This window comes from Mastacembelus armatus, chromosome 23, assembly GCF_900324485.2.
Source record: "Mastacembelus armatus chromosome 23, fMasArm1.2, whole genome shotgun sequence".
NCBI classification, from domain to species: Eukaryota; Metazoa; Chordata; class Actinopteri; order Synbranchiformes; family Mastacembelidae; genus Mastacembelus; species Mastacembelus armatus.
The window spans coordinates 15,094,247-15,120,095 of NC_046655.1; the positions used below are offsets into that span (position 1 = coordinate 15,094,247).

The following is a 25,849-nucleotide window of genomic DNA, read 5'->3' on the forward strand; positions in this document are numbered from 1 at the left end:
CTTTCCATTTAAAAACACTGAAATATTTCCTGATTTCAGCTTCATCAATTGCAGGTTTTGACTTAAATGAGTTAACTGAATAACTGTTGCTCCAATAAATAAATAAATAAAATATTTCATGTCAAGGCGTTACCGTTATTATACTGTATTTATGCATTAACATGGCAGCAGCATTTTAATATTTTAGATAATTATGTTTAGAAGAAAAAGGTGTTTTTAAAAAAAAAAGAAAGAAAAAAGCCCAAACTCTGACCTTTGACCGCGCAGCGTCCAGCGCTGCTAACCCCGCCCCTCTGCAGAGAGAACGGGAGCTCCATTCAAACACACCAAACTCCCCGAGATGCGACAGTTGCTGTAGAGAGAAAGGCGGCAGCAGCAGAACAAGAAGAACCACAAACACAGCGTTTACCTCAAAAAGCAGATTACCTGGGGCGTCAAGCAGTCAGCCAGAGACACAGCCAGCCATCCAGTCAGTCAGTCAGCAGCCGGAACATACACTCACTGAGCGCAGTCTGCTAGCAGGAGGCTAACGGCTAACACCGACATGGCGAGCGCCTCGTACCACATCTCCAACCTGCTGGAGAAAATGACTTCCAGCGACAAGGATTTCAGGTACGAACAGACGCCGGCAAAGCAAACTAACTGTGTTTTGCATTAACAACTTAGATTAAATTATTTATCGGTGCTAAAAGCAGTGGCCGGGCAGCTAGCTAGGCCTCATGCTAACGGTTAGCCTGCCACCTGTCCGATCATCGTCACGTCGCTAACCAGCTAGTCAGCTAACGCCGCGGTTTGGGTTGGTGATTGATTTTTACAGCGGTTTAAACTCGGTGACTTAGTTATTGGCTGTGTAACAGGCCGAGCTGCTAAACTGACAGATGAGTTGCAGGTAAACGCAGCTAGTTAGTGGTTAGCTTGTTTGCTACCTAGCTAGCTGGTTAGCTCAATGCTGCGAGCTAGCCTGAGTTAAAATGTGAGTTTAGCTTGGCAGCTAGCTGGATTAGGGATCGCCTCGGCTAACTAGCATGGTGTTTGGGGGTGTGGTAGCGTTGGTGAACCGGGTTGTAACATCATGTAAACAGACTGGACCGGGTCTTGGTTGCAGCCCGTCATTCAGATGGATTTTGACAATGTAAACAGCACGAAATCTAATCGATCTGATCCATAAATGTCGTTTGACACTAGTGATCTGAATACCGTTATGTAATCTAATGTGAACCAAAAAGGCTCAAGTGAGTTCTTTATTATTTATTATAGATTTACTCTGGACCCGTTTAATTTTTAGAATCAGATCTGGGAGTCTCACCTGTCTTGACAGGTTCAGAGTAAAATGATTTACATGATTGTTGGGTCCAGAAAAACAAAGGGGGTCACTGTGTGTTTGGATCTTACTCTGGTGCCAAACTACTGACTTGTGATCTTTACACCTGAGCTGAGGAAGAAACAGACAGTTAAGGGGTAAAAGCAAAGAAGCTGTAAGAAGATGTGTCTGTAGTTTTAAAATGTTTTCCACATGTATTAATTATTGACTACTCCTTTTACTATCTATTTATTACTTTCACCACAAGACTCCCTGAATTTCCCTGTTTGGGACTTAATAGTTCATTTTATCTTATCTTATTAACCTGGCAGCATTTTAGATTCTTCTACTGTACATTAATAGTTTATATGAAAGTGTAATTTACTGACCAGAATCACTCTCTTTGAATCATACAGCTACACACACTTCCAACTGTTGCAGTCAACAGTTTTGCAGTAGCAAAGGTTCAGATTCAGTTGTTCTTGATCATTGGGTTTGTGGTTTGGTTACCAAGGGATGTTTCAGTGTGTGTTACTTTCAGGTTGGTGAGTGTATAGTGAAGAAGAAATGCTGTTCACTGTGATGGATCATGCAGTGTTGACTTTCTGTAGAGCGTGACAAATAATCAAGCCTCATCGGCTGCCTGCCACTTGAAAGCTTGTGGCACGATGTGTAAAACAGACGACCTCTGTTACATCACTGGAAAATCAGGTTTTTGAAAGTTGTTATAAACAGCTGTAATCAGCAGGAATTGAAAGTGTGTGGTGTTTGTATTTAAAGGTCTAAAACATGCAAACACCGACATGGTGCATTGCAGATTTGATGGTGTGTCAGTGTGTGATTTTTGCCAGTGTTACTAGGCAGTGATTTAATAATGTAGTTAATTGATTTTCCGCAGAATCTCCTTGTTATGCATTTCTGATGTAATGACAAATGAACCAAAACTAATTATTAAAGTGTTTTAACCATGCTGAGTTTACTTTCGAGTATACAAAAGCAGAGTTCATTGCTTTGAATGTCTGACATTATTGATTAATCAGCTAATTGTTTCTGCTGTTAACAAACTTCAAATATTAATTACCATCTAATTTAATCAAGCACAAATTGTAAAAAAAAAAAGTCAAATATTTTGAGACTTTAGTCTTTCTGAAGAGAAGGGCTGCTGCTTTTCTTAGTCACGTTTCACTGCAAACTGAATGTTTGGACGTTTTGGACTTTTTGACCCCTCATGGGGATGTAGAAGACATCAGATGACAGATGACTGCATGATCACATAGTTTAGCTCCTGAAAAATCCTCCTTTAACCAATAAACTTCAGAGCACTGCAGCCTCGCCTCAAAGCTCGAGGACTCTCACAGCTGAAGACGGCGGCACAGCTAATCGCTTGTGACGGCATCTCTGTCAGTACAAGAGACGCGTGAAATTGTGAAAGTTGTCAGTATCCGTTCCTGTTGCTGTAGAACTCGCTGCTGACCCTGTGCATGCAGAGAGGCTGCAGGAAACAGAGTTACACTTTCCCCTGAAGTGGTGACTGCTTGTGGATTCACAGCAACACACAATTATTCAGCTGTCAAACACAGAAAATGGCTTTTCTAATTTTAAAGCGTGCAGGCTGTTACAGTGGTAAACGCAGATATGGGATTGGACACAGTCGTAGCAGATTTTTTCTATGAAAGGCTGGAACATTTAGCCTGAGCATCTCCAAGAAGAAGTCAACAAAGTCCTGAGAAACACTGTTAGTCCAGGCATTCTTCTCTCCTGTTTCTCTCTTTGTTCTCATCTGAAATAATTTTAAGATGCATTTTATATAGACGGCATAAAATATACAAAGTCTTTGGTTTGATTTGATTTCTAGAAAGTCTTAAAAGTGTCGTATAAATCTTAAAGGCTCACAGCAGAACAACAAGCAGGACAGGTAGTTAACACTGTAACCAACCGAACCAGATGTTCTCAGATCAGATCTGGGCGATTTGACCGTCACAAGTGACGCTGGTGTTCATCTTGTACACACGTGGCTCACATAAAAGTGAACACACACCTGATTGCAGTGTTTGGTCTGTTAGGATTTGGTCTAATAAATTAGTCAGCAGGAATTCGACTCCACAGCAGCTCCTGCTTTTTTTTAATCGATTCTGTGATTTGTTTGGTCTCCGTGCTTCAGGTTTATGGCCACTAACGACCTGATGACGGAGCTACAGAAAGATTCAATCAAACTGGACGACGACAGCGAAAGGAAGGTCAGTTCATGCTGGTTCATACTGGTTTAAACTGAGTCCCACTGAAGTTTAAATTGGTTTATTACTGTGTCAGGCTCAGTTTGACAGATTTTGAAAAGCTTTACTCTAGGCTGATGTGAGCAATGAGTGTTCAAGAGTTTTAGTTTTGTGGAAACCTGTGCGTCTATTGATTGATTTACTGATTGATTGATTGATTGACAGGTGGTGAGGATGATTCTCAAACTGCTGGAAGACAAGAATGGAGAAGTTCAGAATCTGGCTGTCAAATGGTAAAAACACACCCATGTATAAACACATCTGTGTATTTGTTCTGTCTTTGTACCTTTTTTAACGAGCAATGAAACTGAATCATTTTCCGGTTCATCTCTTTGTTTTTGATTTGTGTTTTTTATTTTTTTAACCTCTGAAGTTTTATTTTCTGAAGTGTTTTTAAGGTCTGTATTTATCCTAACAGCATGTCTGTACTGGGTGCATTGTTAATGGTTGGTGCATTTGTTTTGCCAGCCTGGGGCCCCTGGTCAGTAAGGTGAAGGAGTACCAGGTGGAGACGATCGTGGACACCCTGTGCACCAACATGCTGTCGGACAAAGAGCAGCTCAGAGACATTTCTTCCATCGGCCTCAAAACTGTGATTGGAGAGTTACCGCCCGCCTCCAGTGGTAAATCCTGCACATACTGCGCCCGGTTTAATGGCACATTGATCTTTTAGGGTACACGGTTACCACTGCTGTCAGCGCTACATCAGGCTGTGGAGGTAACTGCATCATGCTTCTGTGTCTTCACCTTTACTTTCTCTTCACCTGTCTCAGGCTCTGCTTTAGCTGCCAGTGTGTGTAAGAAGATAACGGGTCGCCTGACCAGTGCCATCGCCAAACAGGAAGATGTCTCTGTCCAGCTGGAGGCGCTGGACATCATGGCTGACATGCTGTGCAGGTGCACTACCTTTCTGTCTCACCTGTGTGTTGACACTCGCTTTAGAACTACCAGAAATGGGAATCACTGCGTTATCAGGATATCACCAGATGATTGATTGTGATATAGAAAAATGACGTCACAGCACGACTTCCTAGGGTTGTATTAAAGCTCACACACTGAGCAGTGAAATGTGTATTTTAACTTCGCTGGAGTTTGTTCTGCTGTCGGACTGTGCTGTTTTATTCAGAGGTGTCGGTGTGATGCAGCACGAACTGCAGCTCCAGGTGAATGAACAGTTCTCAAACAGTCATGGAGGAAGATTTACTGCGGGACTGTTGGATTAAACACAGGGGTTCCTAATAAACCGACTGGGTCTGACACAGGGGTTCCTAATAAACCGACTGGGTCTGACAAAGGGGTTCCTCATAAACCGACTGGGTCTGACACAGGGGTTCCTCATAAACCGACTGGGTCTGACACAGGGGTTCCTCATAAACCGACTGGGTCTGACACAGGGGTTCCTCATAAACCGACTGGGTCTGACACAGGGGTTCCTCATAAACCGACTGGGTCTGACTCATAAAATTGATGCTCTTACTTTTGTTTACTGCTCAGCCTCCATGAGCTGCTGCTTTAACTGGTTAATGTTAGTTCATTTAGTCAGGAAAGAGCCTGGTGCTGCTGCCTCTGGTAGAAAAGCTCTCTTTGTGTCTCTTTGCAGACAGGGAGGTCTGCTGGTGAACTTCCACCCCTCCATCCTTAGCTGTCTGCTCCCTCAGCTCACCTCCCCCAGGCTGGCTGTCAGAAAGGTATGGTGCTTCATTATATGTTCTGAAGCTGCTGTCTGTACCGACAAACTGTTTTAGTTCTTACTCCTCCTCTTGGACTGGGACTTTTCAGAGGACCATCATGGCCCTGGGCCACCTGGTGATGTCCTGTGGGAACCTGGTCTTTATCGATCTGATCGAACACCTTCTGACCGAGCTGGGCAGGAACGACAACATGTCGACCACTAGAACCTACATCCAGTGCACAGCTGCCATCAGCAGACAGGCAGGACACAGGATCGGTGAGACGCCCCAGACGGGAGAAAATCTTAATGCGAATATTTCCCCAGTGCAGCTGCACAGCGTAACTGCTCACCTCTAACCCTCTGTGTGTAGGAGAGTATCTGGAGAAGATCATTCCTCTGGTAGTGAAGTTTTGTAACGTTGACGACGACGAGCTCAGAGAGTACTGCATCCAGGCCTTCGAGTCCTTCGTTAGGAGGTAAAACGCACAGTGATGCAGCCAAAGAGCCGCAGCTCAGTTTCCTGTAGCCTCATCCTTTGTTTGTTGTTGCAGGTGTCCGAAAGAGGTTTACCCTCACGTTCCCACCGTCATATCCATCTGCCTGCGCTACCTGACCTACGACCCCAACTACAACTTTGATGATGAAGATGAGGACGACAATGCCATGGATGCTGAGCAGAATGATGAAGACTACCAAGGTACTGACATTTACCCCAGCATTAGTTCCATTAGTGTGTCTGTTGGTCGTTTCAGTCCATTGTGGTTTTAGCTGCAAATAAACAGAACCGGTTTAATGCAGATTTGGATCTTTGCGTCAGTTTTGTTGGAGTCATTTGTATTAAAACAGAAGCTAATGACCTTGGTAGTGATGGATGATGTTACACAAACTGCAGCTGTCACAGGTGAATCAGGATCAAGTGGCTTTGGTCCGTGAAGGATTTTGGCATGTGCGATGCAGCTGATGATGCCCTGACCGTTTCTTTGTGTGCAGGCAGTGATGACGAGTACAGCGATGATGACGACATGAGCTGGAAGGTTCGACGGGCGGCGGCAAAGTGTTTGGACGCCGTCGTTTCAACTCGCCATGAGATGCTGCCAGAGTTTTATCGCTCTGTCTCTCCTGCACTCGTCTGTCGCTTCAAGGTGCCGTCACCTTCATTACTGCATCCCTCTCCTCACTGTGACGCTTTGCTTTCATCTTGTTATTCAGAACGGGAAATAACAGATCCCTGCTGATCCTGTCAGTCATACTAATACCTATGTCTTCATTCAGCTAGTTTCTGCCTGTTCAGGGTCACTTCCTGTCAGTCTGTCCAGCCTGTACCTGTGGTTCAGGCTAATCTGTGATGTTTTAAATCCACACCTGTCGATCTGATGCACCTGCCTGTGTGTCTTCAGGAGAGAGAGGAGAACGTGAAGGCGGATGTTTTTCACGCCTACCTGTCGCTGCTTAAACAAACCAGACCCGCCCAGAGCTGGTTGGCTGATCCGGACGCCATGGAGCAGGGAGAGACGCCACTCACAATGCTGCAAAGCCAGGTAACCTGTCTGCACTGTGCTCACAAAACAAACTGCAGCTTCTGTTTACTTTACCTTCTGTTTATTCCAAGGAGCCTAATGATTCATTGACTAGTCAAGTGCCTGAAAACATCTGTGATTGTAGATTATTCATTTCAAGACATTTAGTGGCGAAATTTTCTGCTTCCAGCTTCGCTAATGTGCAAAATTTCTTGCCTTTGTGTCAGTGTGTTAACTGAGTCGCTTTGAGTTTGAGGCATGAAGTTGTCGCCTTGAGCTCTTCACAACCTGCAGGGAATGTTTTCACAGTTATGTGGCTAAATGATTAGTCAGTATATGAGATCTTTATTTGTCCTAGAGCTGAAACAATCAGTTGATTAATCCACATTTTGCAAAGCAAACATGCCAAATATTCACACGCTCTGATGTTTTGAGTGAAGTTTTGCATATTTTTTTGTTCCGATCTGGGTGAACTGCACATGTGTTGCTCAGTTTGAAGATGTGGGTTTATCATTATTATCCAACACTTTATAATCAGAGAAATATTTAGGAAAATCAACTGCAGATGAACTAATAATGAAAATGGCTGCAGCCTTAATATTTGGAGTAAAGTGTTTTCTTTTATGGACTGAACTAAATGTTCTGTAACGGTCCATAAATAGTCCATAAATAATTTCAGGTTTCCTGCAGCAGGTGGCGCTGTTGGCCAGAGCCGTGGTCTGTTACCTTTTAGTTTGAACTCTCAGCATCCTGCACTGCCAACCACAGACAGGAAGTAGATTTGGTGGTCTTGTCTCTCTTTCACACACACTTCCTGTGCCTGTGAATGTCTCTTGTCCGTGGCAGGTTCCCATGATAGTGAAAGCTCTTCACAAACAGCTGAAGGAGAAAAGTGTCAAAACTCGTCAGTGCTGTTTCAACATGTTGACTGAGCTGGTGAACGTCCTCCCAGGAGCCCTGACTCAGCACATCCCAGTACTAATACCTGGTAATACTACACTCCTACGACTACTGCAGTACCTGAGTAGTATCAGCAGCAGGTCCACTGTATCAGTAATAGTAACAGCATTGTCTTCGTTTTTTTTAGGTATCATCTTTTCTCTGAATGATAAGTCGAGTAGCTCCAACCTGAAGATTGACGCCTTGGCCTGCCTGCACGTCATCATGGTCACTCACCCCGCTCACGCCTTCCACGCCCATGTCCCCGCCCTCGTCCCACCAGTGGTGGCGTGTGTGGGAGACCCATTTTACAAGATCACGTCTGAGGCTCTGCTGGTCACTCAGCAGCTCGTCAAGGTGGGAGTCGAACCCGTAATGTGCAGGAAGCCTTCGACAGGTGATATCACACAGGATTGAACTTTTTTTTTTTTTGTTAAATCTGTTCCAGGTGATCCGTCCTCTAGACAACCAATCAGAGGGCTCAGATAGCTTTGACCCCTCCCCCTACATTAGCGACCTGTTCACCTGTACAATCAGACGCCTGAAAGCTGCCGACATTGATCAGGAAGTCAAAGAAAGAGCTATTTCCTGCATGGGACAGATCATCTGTAACCTAGGTAACCATGGCTGTCAGTCTCAGAGATGTGATGTCACTCATAATGCAGCTTCCTGTCTATTAACATATTCTCATCTTTTCTTCCTGTGTTTGGCAGGTGACCATCTGCCCGCTGAGCTTCCTGGAACTCTGTTGATCTTCTTAGAACGCCTGAAGAACGAGATCACAAGACTGACGACAGTGAAAGGTAAAAATCTCGAAGAAATGTGGAACAGGCGGAACAACCACAGAGCAAACATAAAGCTGTGTTTTCTTCGTGGCTCTTTGTGTGTTACAGCTCTGACGCTCATCGCCGGTTCTCCATTAAAAATCGATCTGAGGCCGGTTCTCCCCGATGCGGTTCCCATCCTCGCCTCCTTCCTCCGCAAGAACCAGCGAGCACTGAAGCTGTGCACGCTGGCTGCTCTGGACATCCTGCTCCGGAACTACAGGTAACACACACACACACACCTGTGGACCACACTCTCTGCCGTCAGCTCCGTCTTGTTCCGCCCGGGGACACTGACAGTGTTCTTTTGTTCCAGCTCCGCAGTGACTCCGGTCATGGTGGACGCCGTCCTGGCTGAGCTGCCCCCTCTTATCTCGGAGAGCGACATGCACGTGTCTCAGATGGCGCTTAGCTTCTTGTCTACGCTGGCGGTGACTCACCCGTCATCACTGGGTCAGCTGAGCGGAGGAAACATCCTCCAGCAGCTCATCGCGTTGGTTCGATCCCCGCTGCTGCAGGGTGGAGCGCTCGCCGCCATGTTGGACTTCTACCAGGTAAAGACGTGGTTTTCTTTGTTGATGTAGACTCTTTGAACCTGAGTGACAGTAGTCATTGTGTGTTTCTGCGTCCAGGCTCTGGTGACCACAGACACGCCTGGGCTGGGTTACATGGACCTGCTGAGGATGCTGACTGGTCCAGTTTACTCCCAGAGTGCCGCTCTGCCCCACAAACAGGCCTACTGCTCCATCGCTAAATGTGTGGCCGCTCTGACCAGAGCCTGCCCCACCGAGGGACCGGCTGTGGTCGGACAGTTCATCCAGGTAAGGGCCCCATCGGACAAAGTCCAACCTTATGCGACTCCAATCACTGTGCTGTGTAAACCTCTGCCCCATTTTAAAACGTGACGGGCCCCGAGTGGAACAGTTGGTTTTTCATTTCATAAACAATAAGAAAAGTTATTTTTCTTTCAAATGAAATAAAAACTAATTTTATAGAGCATTTTATTTACAGACTCAGAAAAGCTGAGGCGTGAGTAGAGAGGAGTTAAGTCTCATCTAGATCCATAATATATAATGCAGTATGATGGAAAATATTTCTTTCTTCCAAAATAGAATTATATTGATTCAAGCCACAGTGTGTTATGCTGTGCATTGCTGTCTCCTACTTGTGTTACAGTCGGAAGAGCACGAGGTTTCTCTTGTGTACAAACATCTGAGAGCAGGGTTAAGGGAGCATGGTCAGCAGAGGTGTAGTGGTGCGAATACACAGGATTTACAGTGTGTACTCGCCTCTGGGCAGTGGGATTTACTGCATAGCTGCCTAAAAATAACTGCAGATACATGAGTGCACAGTCCCTGTAATCTGTTTACTTTATGGGAGACCCCTACAGGAAGTAGAGGTGCGCTGTTAAATCTGCAGCCCTTCCTTGAATAACGAATCAAAACAAATGAGTGTCCTGATGAGTTTCCTTGACCTGTGTGCTGCTCGAGTCACACAAATGTGAAGCCGAGGAGGTCAGGGGTCACCAGCACACCAGGATCATGCATGTTTGTCTTTTTGTTTTGACAGGATGTGAAGAACAGCCGCTCCACGGACTCCATCAGGCTGCTCGCTCTGCTCTCATTGGGTGAGGTGGGACACCATGTGGACCTCAGCAGCCAACCAGAGCTCAAAACAGTCATCCTGGACGCTTTCTCCTCCTCCAGTGAAGAGGTAACACCTGTCAACCTGTTCTTCCTGGAGCTGTCTTCAAATTCAAGTTTGTCAGAGAACTTGCTTCTTGCAGGATTTTGGCAGATGTTTTTCCGTGGACCTGCCTGTTTCTCGTCTTTCTGGATTTGCTCAGTTGTACAATTTGTCCCACAGCTGAACACTGTCCCTGGTTTTAGGGGGTTATTCTTTAGTAGCCGTTTGCTTTGTTGCACATAAAGAAGAATGGACTTTACTTTCTACAGTACATATTAACCCATGTCTCTTTCTGCCCGTGTGTGTTTCAGGTGAAGTCGGCAGCCTCCTACGCGTTGGGCAGCATTGCCGTGGGGAATCTTCCAGAGTATTTACCATTTGTCCTGCAGGAGATCTCGTCCTCCAAGAGACAGTACCTGCTGCTGCACTCGCTCAAAGAGATCATCAGTAAGAACAGCGGCTCGTATACTGACACCATACAGGAATCTGTGTGTATGTGTGCGTGTTTGGTTTTAATCTGTGTGTCCATGTTGAGGCTCAGCATCGGTGTCTGGACTGAAGCCGTACGTGGAGTCGGTTTGGTCTCTGCTGCTCAAACACTGCGAGTGTCAGGAGGAGGGAACCAGGAACGTGGTGGCCGAGTGCCTGGGCAAACTGACGCTGATCGACCCCGAGACCCTGCTGCCCCGCCTCAAAGGATACCTGCTGTCAGGTAATCAATAACCAATAAACCCCACTGCCCCGCCTCAAAGGATACCTGCTGTCAGGTAATCAATAACCAATAAACCCCACTGCCCCGCCTCAAAGGATACCTGCTGTCAGGTAATCAATAACCAATAAACCCTGTCCAATGTGTTGTGTTGATCAGAGAGTACATTGTGTATGTACAGTGAAACAACATGAAGTCACTCTTTCAGCTGTCGGGTCAATGAGTGTAAGCTTTGAGTCTGATCAACCTTTAATTGGTGCATCATCAGCTGGTCAGTCAATATTCGTATATGTTTTGCTGTCATTGAACTGATTATTTTGAAACATCCCTCCCCTCTGCCTGACTTAGCCAATCAAATTAAAGTAACAAGTTAAATCTATAAATAAAACACTAGGTTGAAACCTGCTGCTATTGTGACATAAATCAATGTGATTAATGTGAAATATTGATTAATTGGTTTGTATGTGTGTGCGCGCGCAGGTTCGTCGTACGCCAGGAGCTCCGTGGTAACAGCAGTGAAGTTCACCATCTCTGACCAACCACAGCCAATTGACCCACTGCTGAAGAACTGCATAGGTAACACACACCTGCTGTTAGCACGAAGGGAAACAGTCTGGCTCTGTGCTGTCTTCTGCCAGCCCCTGTGAAGATCACAAATGTTCTAACTTACTGTGTAAAAGGGAAAACGGGTCGAAATGACCCTGATCCCTGTGGTTGCTTCTTGAAAGTCAACAGAAACCACGTAGACACTGTAGATTCGTGTGTGTGTGTGTGTGTGTGTGTGTGTGTGTGTGTGTGTGTGTGTTCGATCCACCCTGCTGGAATTGCGAAAAGTGTAATGGTTTCACAGATCATTTGTATTTTCTAGATGGAAGTTATGATTACCTCAGTCTGTCCTCTGATTGGCTGATCTATTTGTCAGGTGATTTCCTGAAGACGCTGGAGGATCCCGACCTCAACGTGCGTCGTGTTGCCTTGGTAACGTTCAACTCTGCTGCCCATAATAAGCCCAGTCTGATCCGAGAGCTGCTGGACTCAGTTTTACCACAACTTTACAACGAGACCAAAGTGAGGAAGGAGCTGATCCGAGAGGTAAGTACACCTGGAGGCCACAGCTGCGAATGTGCATGTGAGACCTGGGGTCCAGTCTGTGACCGACTGGTTTGTGTGCAGGTGGAAATGGGCCCCTTCAAACACACGGTGGATGATGGTTTGGACTTGAGGAAGGCTGCGTTCGAGTGCATGTACACTCTGCTGGACAGCTGTTTGGACCGACTCGACATCTTCACCTTCCTCAACCACGTAGAGGACGGACTCAAGGACCACTATGACATCAAGGTCTGACACGCCAAAAACACACTCTACTGATAACAGTACTGTGATACTCCGGTATTTAAAAGTACAGTCCAGATCCTCAGACATTGATCTGATCCGATGTGTGTTCAGGCTTCTGAATAAACTTTCTGACATGTGGCTCCACCTGCTGTGGAGCGTACACCACCTCTCTTGTTCGGGAATTCCTTCTTCCTTCTAGATAGTGTTATTAGGTTTTTGTTGTGTCCTCAGATGCTGACGTTCCTGATGCTGGCCCGACTGTCGTCTCTGTGTCCCAGTGCTGTTCTACAGAGACTGGACAGACTGGTGGAACCACTTAGGGCCACCTGCACCACCAAGGTATGCAAACATGTCAGTGGGCAGGTAACAGGGAAACGGGTAGCATCCGAAAGGAAGAAACTTAGCTTGAGGTCAGCGATTAGAGCCTGTTTCTTCCCTTTCTGGTGTTTTTTAGTGATTTTGGGACAGAAATCTCCATAAAACATCGATATTTTGAGAGTAAAGCGTTCTCCTCTCTCTGCAGGTGAAGGCAAACTCTGTGAAGCAGGAGTTTGAGAAGCAGGATGAGCTGAAGAGGTCGGCGATGCGAGCTGTCGTTGCTCTGCTGACGATCCCTGAGGCTGAGAAATCACCGCTGATGTCAGAGTTCCAGTCCCAGATCTCGTCCAATCAGGAGCTGGCGGCCATCTTTGACTCCATCCAGAGGGACTCCAGCTCTGCCAACATGGAGTCCATGGACACCAGCTAAAAAGATGGACCAAACAAGTTCCCATGATGCAACATGGCACCACCCCCGCTGCTGGAGCGCTAACCCTGCAGCATGTTTCCATGACAACAGGACGCAAACACACACATAAAAACACACACACTTGTAGTGACACACCCTCTCCTAGCGATCGATTGTTCCATGATGCATTGCAATGAGTTCAGCGGTTGGAAAAGAAAGGAAGACTGATGAGCGGCTCACACATACAAAAAGGACAAAAACAAACTACAAAAAAATCCAGAAGTTCCATATGAGGCTTGGAAGCCCCTCCCACTTCCTCTTTGTTTTTCTAGTGAGGTCATCTGATTGGTTGACCTCCCTGTTCATCATTTCATCATTTTATTATTTTGTTTGTTTGTTTCTTTCTTTTTCCTAATTCCAGAAAGTTACACAGGTACTGTAACCTGATTGGCCGTTGCTGAGTGACTGACAGCTGGCGTTTTGTCAGAACTGACCAATTGGAAAAACAGCCTTTCCTGCCTGAGGCTGTAGTGACCAATGGGAGAAGGGCTCGCTGTGTTTTTTTTTTTTTTTGTTTTTTTTTGTTTATCTTTTGCGAATGTTGTAGCCCAGCAGTCAGATGCTTGGGGGGATGAAGTGTGGGCTGGGCTTTTCTGTTTGTGGACCAATCATTTTTTGTTTCCCCTGATTCAATACACCCACCCTCTATCCCTTCAGGCCTAGGAAGGAAGGACGGGAAGGGAGTGAGAGAGGTAGGAAGAGAGTAGGAGGGATTATTGGACCAGGTCCTGTCTGACCAGACCTGACTGGACCAAACCGGTGGCTGTTGCCATGGTAACACAGTGTGATTGCTAGCAACAACATTCAGATCAGTCCATTTGTTCCTGTGAGTCTGGCTGTGCCCTCAAACCGGATCCGACCGGTTCAGTCTGGTCTGAGCAGGTTAAACCAGATCCTGGTCTGGTTTTATCCGGTCCAGTCTGGTCTAGTCAGGAAAATCCACTGTTGTTTATCGCCCAAGAAAAATAAAAAAGGTCCATTTCTGCCTGCCTTCATTTTCCGACCGTCTCGTTTCTTTGTGTGTGTGGTTTTCCGATTGTTGAAACAGGGTGTACAGCGAGCCAACGTGAAGCCAGAACTTCCAGTTTCTGGTCTGGAAGCAGGAAAAAGTCCTTCATAGTCATGTTTATATTTATAAGTTTGCTAATAATTAAAAACATTACGTTGTGTTGCTCAGTTCATGTTCACATCAGGATGGTGGTTTGTGTATTTTATTGTTTTTCTGTTTGTTTGTTTTTTTTTGTGGCCTTTAACAAACACCATTTCCCATAAGCCCAAGGTGTTATGATAAATACTAGGCAGTGACAGTATCATACAGCACCAGGTTATGTCCTTAAATATTAGATCAGTAGTTCAAAACCTGAAATACTCAACTTATTAAATGCAGCAAAGCACTGAATTTTTGCCATTAACGTTACTGCTGTTTGTTTCTGATCAGTGGTTTGTTCAGTAAATCACCTGAAGCTGGTGCTGAATTAACATAATTTACCTCAGTCTAATGTGATGTCTTCAAATGGCTTTTTGGATTTCACCAATAGTCCAAAACCCAAATACACTTGCAACATATTACTGGAAAAGAATTGGTGAATTCTCACCACTGATTTTTTTTTTTTTTAACATAAATCAATCAGTTATAAAAACATCTGCGATTATTTCTGTTGATTCATATATTGTTTGCTCTAAAACAGTAAAGGTGGTGACACTGATTTGTTACTGTAAAACCCATTTAGTGTAAGATCTCCTGTATTTTATTCACACAAATATGTAAATATGCACTTGTGTTCAGTGTGACTGACGCTTTGCAGGGATGTCATCGTCTTCAGTGTTTAGTGTTAATACGTGTCCATAAATCTGCTCGAAATGATGGGACAGCAGCTCCTAACTCCAGAACCTGCCTGACAATTTTTAGGTTTTCTGCATTATCACAATAAGCTGATGATACTTATCTATACACCTACTGATACTCTGCAAAGAGCAGCTGATCACAGATGGTCATAGACCTTTTGCAGCCCACACTAACACAGGTCATCCAGAGGTCAGGCTCTGCTCAGTCTCTCGCTAATGTAAAAATGATCTGAACGGCTTCTCTTCAGTTTGCAGTAGCTGAAATATAATTTGTGGCAGCAGATGGAGCCATAGCAGAGTATTTGTGCTGAGAGTTAAGCAAAATCAGACGTTTCCTGTAGTTTGTCGTCCCAGACTTTTTTTTAAACCTGCAACCAGCCCCAGCAGCAACGTTTCATGTTGGAGACGGTTGGTGTTTCCAGAAGTGGTCTACCTGGATTTTTGTCTACCTGACTGTGATGTACTGACGTCAGCCAGAAACCTCTTATCTCCAGGTACTCGGGTAAGAATTAAAAGAGTCAACTTCCTGTTTAGAGATCTGTGTTTTCAGTTCTGATTGGCTGTCTCACTGAGGCAGGAACCTGTTAGAGAAATAAAGTGATTCTCATTTATCTGGTCTCTTAGCAACAGCTGAATTGATGTTTGTATTACAGTGTGTGTGTGTGTTTGTTAGCATTAGCCTGGCTAATCATTGACATGCTGGTGAGTTTTCTTCTTTGAAGTTCAGTAATTTATTCTTTGCTGATGGACTGATGCTGTGTTTAGAGAAATCTCCCCCGTCTGAGACCTTGACAGTGAATATTCCTCTGTAGATGGATTAACCAACAGGCCTACTGGGCCCCAGGCTGGGGGCCCAAGGCTTTAAAGGGCCAAAAATAGTCACAGAAACATGCAAAATTACACAAGACGTGGATAGGGAAGTAAACAGAGAACCTTACACATAAAGGTCATTTAGTTGCTGTAGTAAGTAAATGTCCAAATGTACTTGAAGTATCCAAAGTAAAAGTACTCATTGTGCAGAATGGCCCATTCCACATGAACGGATCTGATATTATTGGATTCTAATTATTGATGATTATTGTGTTGATCACTTTAATGTTGGAGCTGATGTTAACTACCTTATATACTTCTGATTTGAAGTACTTTATATACCGCTGGGTAGCTGATGTTAACTACCTTATATACTTCTGATTTGAAGTACTTTATATACCGCTGGGTAGCTGACGTTAACTACCTTATATACTTCTGATTTGAAGTACTTTATATACCGCTGGGTAGCTGACGTTAACTACCTTATATACTTCTGATTTGAAGTACTTTATATACCGCTGGGTAGCTGACGTTAACTACCTTATATACTTCTAATTTGAAGTACTTTATATACCGCTGGGTAGCTGACGTTAACTACCTTATATACTTCTGATTTGAAGTACTTTATATACCGCTGGGTAGCTGACGTTAACTACCTTATATACTTCTGATTTGAAGTACTTTATATACCGCTGGGTAGCTGACGTTAACTACCTTATATACTTCTAATTTGAAGTACTTTATATACCGCTGGGTAGCTGACGTTAACTACGTTATATACTTCTAATTTGAAGTACTTTATATACTGCTGGGTATCTTGGGAATTTCCCCCCAGGGATCAATAAAGTTTGAATATCAGTCTGTATTTTGTTGGATCCATCTGATTCTGAAAAGATCAGATAAATGTAGAGCAGGAAAAAGTACAATGTTTGACTCTGACATGTAGTGAAGTCCAAGGATGAAGTAGCACAAATCCTCAAGTACAAATACCTCAGAATCATTATTAGGTTGATGTAGTTTCTGTAAAATATATATATACATATTTATAAATATAACAGGAAGTGTGTGTCAGTGAAAGGGAAGCTGGCTGGGTGGGGGGCACCTCTGTTGCTGGTGACTCCTTCCTGTTTGGGTGTGGTTTCATAATATTCTGTATCTCAGACTGTTGTAGACACTGTGTGTGTGTGTGTGGGTCAAGGCGTGTTCCTCTCAACACGCTTCAACACGCTCTGCTGTTCTCTAGCTGCAGTAACACACACATCCATGTTAATGCTTTAATGTTTGGGTTTGTTTGGTGACTTTAGGAGATCGTTTGACCTTTGACCTCAGCCCACAGTAGGAGAGGAAGACACCCCTGCCATCACATGACACCATGATCTGCAACCATAAAATCAAAACATGAGTGTCATGTGACTATTCCGATACTAACACCTTTGTGGGTTTTAGTTGTTCAGTTTCACAGTGACACTGAAGATCTGGCCACCTGGTTACCAGTGACGCCACATGTTCATTTGAAATATATGACAAATCAGATCTAACCAGAAGGATTTATGGAGCCTTTGAGCAAGGCAGCAGTCTGAACCTATTGTTTTATTCTGAAAAACTACATTTGGGAAGATTTTCATGTTTCTACTTTGCCGGAAGCAGCTGGGAGGGAGGCTGAAACGTCACAAGACAAGAGCAGCTGATCCAAACTGAGTTAGGACGGAACCGGAAAATAAGTCTAGATTGACTTCAAAGTAAAAGCATATCATTCATTAGTTCAGTACCTGTTTCCATTTTAAGCTATTAAGTTCTCATTTTTATGGCTTTTATTTAGAAAATCGGCAGTGAATCTTTTGCTGTTTGTTGCATATTAAGTTCAAATAATTAATTTGGATAGTATTCATTTTATTTATTAAGTATTTATAATATGTATTAATGTAAATAACGTTCTCTTACCTACTTTCAAGATATTGCAATAGATCTTTATGTATCAAGCCTTTATTTTTAAAACAGTCAGATGATATTGATATTAAGTACTCAGTTACTGATTTTAATTAATTTCCTGTCACTTCCACTCCAATTTCCGTTTCCAGCCACATAGTTTTCCATTTGAGAAACTTACTTAATTTATTTAATTTTATACGTTAATTTTTTTTTTCGTTTATTCTGAAATTCTGGGCAGAAGTTGTGTTTTAATGGCACAGTAGTAAAATATCAATTTATCTTTTTAATTCTCTTTATTTCATTCTGTACTTTTAGTTCAAATGTTATTTGCAGAGCTCTTACTCTATAGTGTAGTACTACCAGTCTTGCTTAAGCAGAAGACCTGAGTACCTTTTTCCATCAGCGTGGGATCAATTGTCTTATTAATTATTAATTTGAAGCTTTTATTTAACTTTCACCTCACAATAAATTGGGTTTAATAAGCGTTTCCTGCCTGTGGAGGGTTTTATTTTGAAGGACGTCACAGGAAACGCCCCCGCTCGCCGCGTCCAGCTTGACGCCCGAGCGGCAGGAGGGAGCGGCTGTGGTCGAGCGACGTTCACACAGAGCGGGAGAGAGAGAGCGAGCGCGCAGCGGAGCGGACGGGTGGATGACTGTGAGTACCGCGTCCTTTCTCTCTTTTCTGTCTTTTCCTCTTTTCCTCCCTTTTGTTTTCTCTCTCCCATCAATCGGGTGGACGTCGATTAGCCCGGGACGGACCGGGACAGGCGGCGGCAGCGGGCAGGGACGGAGACAGGCCGGTGCCGAGCTGGGCTGGGTTTGCGGAAGCGACCGACCGGCGGACAGACGGACGGACGCGGCGGCAGACAGCAGCCCCGTTAATAATAACGACACCGTCGGTGCTGGACACAGACCGGCAGCTGGGCGGCATCATGGCGGCTGTCTGTCTGTGTCCGTGCAGCCCTTTGTGTTTCGCCTCCGGCTTGTCTCCGGTCCTCCGGGCGGCGGGGCCTGCTGCCAGGGCTGCCCGGGTAGAGAGCGTTCTGGGGCGGCCACCGAACTGCGGAACCCCCGCTGCTCTGCCGGAGAAAACAGAGGAGGAAGTAACTTGTTGGAGACTGTGGAGTTTTATGAGTTCGGAGGGACCTGTCTGGCTGCCTGTGTGCAGCCTGGTTTTATTCTGTGTGCAGCCTGGTTTTATTCTCTGCTGTACTGTCAGCAACAAACACACCGAGTATTGACAGGCCCCACCTAGTTGTGGTTGACTCAGGATCTGTGTGTATATGTGTGTGTGTGTGTGTGTGTGTGTGTGTGTGTGTGTGTGTCTCCAGCAACTTTAGTAGATTAACATCATGCTGTCTTTGGTACCTGCTGAAAAAGCAGAACTACACACTGAGTACTGCGATTGAAGTACAGGTTTTCTGGAGGAAGTATTCAGATCCTTGAGAGTAAAAGTGCTAATACTAATAAGAAACTGCAGTACACTGCTGCAAGTCCAAATAAATTAGAATAATACTAGAAATGTTAGTAAATATAAATATATTTTTTGATTATTATCATTATATGTTCGTATAAGCAGGAAGCTGACAGAAGCATTGAAAGTATTCAAAGCAATAAATACATGTTCAGATTATTATTACACATGCATTAATGTGTAAAGAAAACACACTCGTAGTTTGTTGACTATAAATATTTCCCAGTGAATATTTTCCGCATGGTTTAATCTGATTGTTTGCTTGATCGACTGTTTGTGAAAATACTGAAATGCTCATTTGGGCTGTAACTGATACCTATTATATTGAATCGAAGTTCGTCAGGTCTGAGAATGGACTGATTTTCATGCATGTGTAATCGCACATGTTAAATCAAGGCACTGCATCATAGCCAGGGCACATAAAACAGAAGAGATTCAGCAGATTCACGCTCCCCTCGTGGGCCTCGCCTGCTGCTTCACTTGGTGACTTCCTGCAAGTCCCTGAACTCGCCTGGACTTGTTGCATTAAACCCAAAGAGATGAGCAAAGTGAAGATGTTCAGACCTCCAGGCGCTGAAATCCATCTCTGCTGCAGCAGCTTAGGCTCCACCCGGTCGCTTCATGCACCCTTAGGAGGATGGTTTGACAGGGATTGTTGCTTCATAAACACAGGTGTAAAAACACTAATGATTCCACAGACTCACACAGAAGGTCGAACTCCAGTTTGCACTCATAAGATCATGATTGTGCAGTTAACTTTTGGCAGGAAGTGCTTACTCAGGTGTTGATAGGGGACCAGGCTTCTTTAATTTGAGGATTTTGTTCCACCTTGTTGTAACGAAATGTTTTGGGTTTCAGACGTTTGTTGGACACAACAATCACACTGGGCATTTTGACTATTTTCTTTATAATCAGAACGATTAATCGATTTATAGAAGAAATGTTTGTCAGGTTAAGCAGTAACCAAAAACCGTAACATGCAGCGTCATCACTGCAGGTGGTCACTGCTGAAATATCAACCTCGATGAGATGGACTATCAAACTAAACAAGAAAATGCAGAAGGAGAGGAGTGTGTGAGCTGTGAAGGACAGGTGTGGTTGTGCAGTTGTTGTGAAAACAACAGGAAGTTAAAAATTGCACTTCAGCTTCTTATCACCAGTTGCAGCGGAGCCAGTAACGCACAGCTCCAAGGAACATCATGATGGGCTGCAGCGGCATGTGTCAAAACCTGTAGTCACAACACCTGAGTCAGTCTGACGTCCACTTTCTGAGCCCTTCAGAACCTGCCTGAGAACCTGCCTGAGAATCAGCGTGTTTTTAGATTTATTTCAGTATAAAATTTATTTTTTTATATTTGTCAGCACATTCAATGGTTCATAGCAATCAGGAAGTGATACTGGTGAATTCGGCATATTTCATTTTCCAAAAACTAAACAAATGTACACTCACTAGTCACTTTATTAGGAACATATGAACACTCAGTCGATCAAGCAAACAATCGGATTTAACCACTACAAAATATTTATAGTCAACACACTGCAACAGTGAGTTACTGTTGGATTAGACTCAGTTTAAAGTGAGGGTGGGCAATTTGGTGCTTAAAAATGGGGGATTCTGGGTAAAATAACAGTGGGATGGCAGCTAGAAGATGTTAATGTTTGGTCCTGACACACACACACACAATCTACATTTGAAGACCGCCCCCCCGACTCAATATCCATCTCAGTGGGGGGAAATAATTACCCATCATGCATCTGGGTGAGTTAATGAAAACACAGATGTCATGTGATCACACAGCTGGTGGTGATGTCACACTTGTGGAATTCTTCTTGGTTACTGTTGCTATGCGCCCATGTTTGCATATGTGTGTGTATGTGTGTGCATGCATACTGTGGCAGCAACGTGACAACGCACACACGATGGTCTTTCAATAGCTAACTGTACTCTAACACCCTAACCTTAACCTAAACCTGGTTAAAACCAGGTCCGAACCCTCAAACAGGCCTGTGAGGGGGCGAGGATCAGACGACACGTCCTCACGATGCAGAAATGTCCTCACAATGAGCTAAAATCTGTTTACACAGCTAAAAAAGACATGGACAAATACTGTACTGTACACACACATACACACACACGTGGGCGCGTAGCAACAGTAACCAAGGATTTCAAGATTGTGACATGACCACCAGCTGTGTGATCACATGACCCATCTGTTTTCATTACCTCGCTCAATGCTGCTCTGTGATTGGCTGCTGTGAAGTTAGTAACCTGCTCACTCACTCACTCTCTCTCTCTCTCTCTCTCTCTCTCTCTCTCTGTCTGTCGGTGTCTCTCGCCCAGCAGACACACAGTCAGGATGCGTGAATACAAACTGGTTGTTTTAGGATCAGGAGGAGTCGGAAAGTCAGCTCTGGTAAGTTATTAAATCCACTTTACTGGCTTTACTCTGCTGTTTGTGTCAAACGAGTCATCCTATATTTTTCTAATAGTCAATAAACCTCATGAAAAGTCCAAAAACACGAAGCCACTGAGCTCTCATGTTGTTAAAATCTATAAACAGCCACTAGTGAGCAGTTCAACTGGGTGACATTTTCCTTCATCACCATGCAACACTTCATTTGATTCTGTGTCCTCCATAAGGATGGAAATAACAAAATGTAGGTGTATTTCTTTATGGAAAGCTGCTCTGCCTCATGTGTCCTCTGCTTTTAGAGGGTCTAATGAATCCAGACTCCCACCATAAGCCCCTCCTTCCCGGTCTTTGCCCCTCCCATCCCGTCCTGTTTCCTGAAGCTACGTGAACCACAGTTGCCTCGTTGCCTTGGACAAGTTCATTTACATTTTTAGGAATAAATTGTCCAAAGTCAAACTCGTATGTTTCTGGTTCTATTTTCTATGACCCAGCTGAGGGAAATGAATCAAATCTGTGTTTTTATTTTTTGCAACATTGGAAAGTTTCCATCAAAATTCCTCTGGAAATAGATGCAAACTGATGTCAGTGTGTCTGTTTTTCCATGAATCATCTCCTTCAGTCCTTCTGTTCAACCCTGACACACAAACACTGGTGCGAGTCTCACTACAATGAAGTGCTTTACTCCAGATGATATAATGGCGATGTGTCAGTGTGTCACATTAATTCCAATCTAATGACTTTCAACAGAGCAGAACAGAGCTCCATTAACACCACTGCCCTACTTCTCTTTATCTCACTGCCTGTCTCTCTCTCTCTGGGTCTAGACTGTCCAGTTTGTTCAGGGAATCTTTGTGGAAAAATACGACCCGACGATAGAAGATTCCTACAGGAAGGTGAGACCCATTCGATCCTTCTGTCTCCACCCGGGCATGATGTGACCCGGTCTGTCCCAGGGGCTGATGGGACGGACTGTCTGAACGCTAACTTTAGATGCTAATTATGCTACCAGATAGTATGAAGGTAGAGATGAAGGTGAGAGGGGGAGGAAGAGGAGAAATATAAGAGGGAGAATGAGAAATGAGAGAAAATGCAGGAGACTGATAAGTTAAGGTAAAAGTAAAAATTATTATGATATGGCAGGTTCTCAAAAAGTTTGTCTAAACTATGCGAAAACAAAGTCATTGGAATTATGCGATAAGTAAATTATGAGATAATTTGTCTAACTTATGATCTCAGTCTAAATTAAGTCAAAGGTGTAATAACCTGATGAGATGCTGAGTCAAAATCAGGAGACAAGTCAAAAACAATGAGATTTAAAAGTCCATGTTCTGAGATACATGTAGTTTTTCATTTGTTGTGATGTTTGACGTGCTGTCTGTCTCTTTCCAGCAAGTCGAGGTCGATGGACAGCAGTGTATGTTGGAGATCCTGGACACAGCAGGAACAGTAAGACCTGTCTGACTGTCTGTCTGACTGACTGTCTGACTGACTTTCTGTCTGTTTGTCTAACAGCACCATGAATGTGGTGTCCTCAGCGTAATGTGTGTGGATCCAGAACCTGGTTTAGCTTATTGGTCTGTGCTGAAGACCTCCATTGTTGTCCAAAAACTATTAAAAACACAACCAGCAATGGGAGGCCGGTCTTTTTCCAAAGACCAGCTCCAGACGCTGAGAAGGGCCGTCACTGTTTACAGTCTCTGAATGAAGAAAGAGTTGACTGGTCCCTGTTTCCTCTGCTCCACCAGCTTCTCTCTCTTCACAGCAATGACTGGAGCTGGTTTTTGGTTCTATAATATTTTCATACTACACACAGGGTTGTCCACATGCTTTTTGCCATATTAGCCTGTCTGCTGACCACCTGTGTGTCTGTGTGTTTGTGTCTGCAGGAGCAGTTCACAGCGATGCGAGACCTGTATATGAAGAACGGTCAGGGCTTCGCTCTGGTTTACTCCATCACAGCTCAGTCGACCTTCAACGACCTTCAGGACCTCAGAGAGCAGATCCTCAGAGTGAAGGACACCGAGGACGTACGACACACACACACACACACACACACACACACCTGTCACACTGAATGTCATTACAGCATCATTACTGCTGTGCTTATTCTGATCCTGAATCACTAGTCTTCTTGAGGTCTAATCAAACACAACAACAAGTAACTAAAGTCTAAACACATCAATCAAACAATATCAAATTATTCCATAAACATCCAGAATTGTCTGAATCCACAGCGCATTAAAAATTATTAAAATTATTTCATTGCTGCTTAATTTTCGGTCAGTCAGTAAAAAATATGCAAATACTGACGTCTATAATCTATAAATCTTTGTCCAAGCTCAAGTGCGAAATCATCAGATATTGATTTATATTTATTTAGCATCACTGAGGCTTCTAAACAGCTGTGAGTGAGTCCTGAATCAGCAGGATGTGTTGCTGACAGGCTTGTGACACAGCACATTAATGGTGGTCATGTGATACTGTTGTGTTAGAAAGAAAGCATTGATTCTCTGAAAGGTTCGTGCTGTGTTGAGTTATACCTTGAAGCGTAACATCGCAGCACGTCAGCAGGTTTTGTGTGTGAAGATCGGGTGTGGTGTTACAGGTTCCCATGATCCTGGTTGGAAATAAATGCGACCTGGAGGTGGAGCGCGTGGTGGCCAAAGAGTCAGGCATCGGCCTCGCCCGCCAGTGGAACTCCTGCGCCTTCCTGGAGACCTCAGCCAAGAGCAAGATCAATGTCAACGAGGTGACCACACACACACACATACACACACACATTGTGTACACAAACAGCACGAATCTGCACAGGTTGTTTCCAGCTCCTGTCAGTGTTGTTCTAAAAATGATCGTGTTTGTGTGCAGATCTTCTACGATCTTGTGCGACAGATTAACAGGAAGAGTCCAGTTCCAGGGAAAGCTCGCAAAAAGTCCACCTGTCAACTTCTCTAATGACACGTACGTCTTGAACACACACCTCATCACACACACTTTACTGAACATACCTCGAGTTTAACACACTATCACTCTGTCTCTCCAGTTTTCAGCTCACCTGACCAACAACCAACCAACCAACCAACCAACCAACCAACCAACCAATCACACGACATCTTCCAGCTGACCACGCCCCTTTAACACAGCCATGTCATCATCAACATCCGCCACCTCTGACCTCTGTTGCCATGACAACCACATCTCCCATCCCCCTCACCACATTGTTTATCGGAGACTGTTGCCTTGGAAACATTAAAACCAAACATCAAAAGACTCCAGCGGTGGTGATGATGATGATGATGAAGATGACGATTCTGCTGTTGCAGGAATGGTGCCTGCCCAAATTTAAACTACGGTTCCCAACATGCTCTCTGCTAAGCCATTTTGCGCTGGGGAGTGGCTTCTTGCTTTTTAGTTTTAAATGTTTATTTCCTTTACTTTCTTTTCGTTTGTCTTTATTTTCCAGCAGCACCGAGCCAGCTTGACCACTTCACTGTCAGCCATGTTGTTGCCATGGTTACCATGAGTTGTTATGGGTATGTCATGGCTAACATGGCTGACACTGTGTGCGTGGCTCTGGTCCAACCTGTGGATCGATACAGTGATTATTATTGCAGTGGTTATTATTATGATTCTGTGTGAAACGATATAAAAGTCATTTAATGTTTTTGTTTTGGGGTGGGGGGGGGGGGGGTTGGGGGGGTGCAGCAGGTTTTGGGGTCAGCTCATCATGTTGGTAGCTTTGAGCCGACTGACGTTAGCAGACCGCTGTGGGTGTGACTTTCCAATATTCAGAGAAAATGCTGAATATTTGTTGGCTTTTAGCTTTGTTAGCATATTTTTAAATATATATCAATGCGTACCTATAGCTTTGCCTGTGAGCTAATGCTAAAACTTGAGCATTGAGTTTCAAATATCAGCAGCATTTTAAGCAGAATCAAATCTGAGAATATATCTGTGCAGAAATTACACTGATGTGAACTGTTAGCAATGGGCTAGCTCTTTATGGCTAAAGCCTTTGGAATGTTTTGAATATATTTTAAGGGGATGCTAACAATGCTACGATCCTATAGGAACAGATGGGAGCAGCATGCTAACTTGTTAACATCATGCTGAGCTGACTTCAGATCTGCTGCTCAGGACGGACATGTTGCCTTCAGACAGCAGACTCACACTGGTCCAGTACTTTGTCTCTGTGTGTGTGTGTGTGTTTGTGAGTGTGTGTGTGTTTGTGAGTGAGTTGCATAACAACAATGAACCAGGCCAGTTTCTGTGATGACCATTGTTTCTGTATTATTGACGATGTTATTACCTGATTATTAATATTATTAACACATCTGA

The 25,849-nt window shown here is 44.1% G+C and overlaps 2 protein-coding genes across 3 annotated transcripts; both read left to right on the forward strand.

Annotated features, from left to right (window-relative positions):
• The first annotated feature begins 297 nt into the window (after positions 1-297).
• On the forward strand, positions 298-14,234 carry cand1 (cullin-associated and neddylation-dissociated 1). The gene is made up of 26 exons (XM_026326932.1): positions 298-612; positions 3,462-3,537; positions 3,739-3,806; positions 4,042-4,196; positions 4,347-4,470; positions 5,174-5,261; positions 5,353-5,521; positions 5,616-5,721; positions 5,797-5,942; positions 6,236-6,387; positions 6,643-6,783; positions 7,609-7,750; positions 7,850-8,058; positions 8,150-8,318; positions 8,415-8,504; positions 8,595-8,748; positions 8,842-9,079; positions 9,158-9,346; positions 10,095-10,238; positions 10,523-10,658; positions 10,747-10,923; positions 11,401-11,496; positions 11,843-12,012; positions 12,094-12,258; positions 12,487-12,594; positions 12,779-14,234. The coding sequence occupies exons 1-26, from the start codon at positions 545-547 to the stop codon at positions 13,001-13,003; spliced, it is 3,705 nt and encodes a 1,234-aa protein (XP_026182717.1). The 5' UTR covers positions 298-544; the 3' UTR covers positions 13,004-14,234.
• Positions 14,235-18,135: 3,901 nt separating this feature from the next.
• Positions 18,136-25,192, forward strand: LOC113142116 (ras-related protein Rap-1b). 2 transcript variants are annotated; one of them, XM_026326935.2, is made up of 8 exons: positions 18,136-18,281; positions 21,445-21,514; positions 22,339-22,407; positions 22,904-22,960; positions 23,401-23,541; positions 24,120-24,263; positions 24,380-24,472; positions 24,555-25,192. In XM_026326935.2, exons 2-7 carry the CDS (start codon positions 21,458-21,460, stop codon positions 24,464-24,466), a joined length of 555 nt encoding a protein of 184 aa, XP_026182720.1. In that variant the 5' UTR covers positions 18,136-18,281; positions 21,445-21,457; the 3' UTR covers positions 24,467-24,472; positions 24,555-25,192. The 2 variants fall into 2 exon arrangements, with proteins under 2 accessions (XP_026182720.1, XP_026182721.1); XM_026326936.2 differs by having other exon boundaries at positions 18,149-18,281; positions 21,442-21,514.
• The last annotated feature ends 657 nt before the right edge of the window (positions 25,193-25,849 follow it).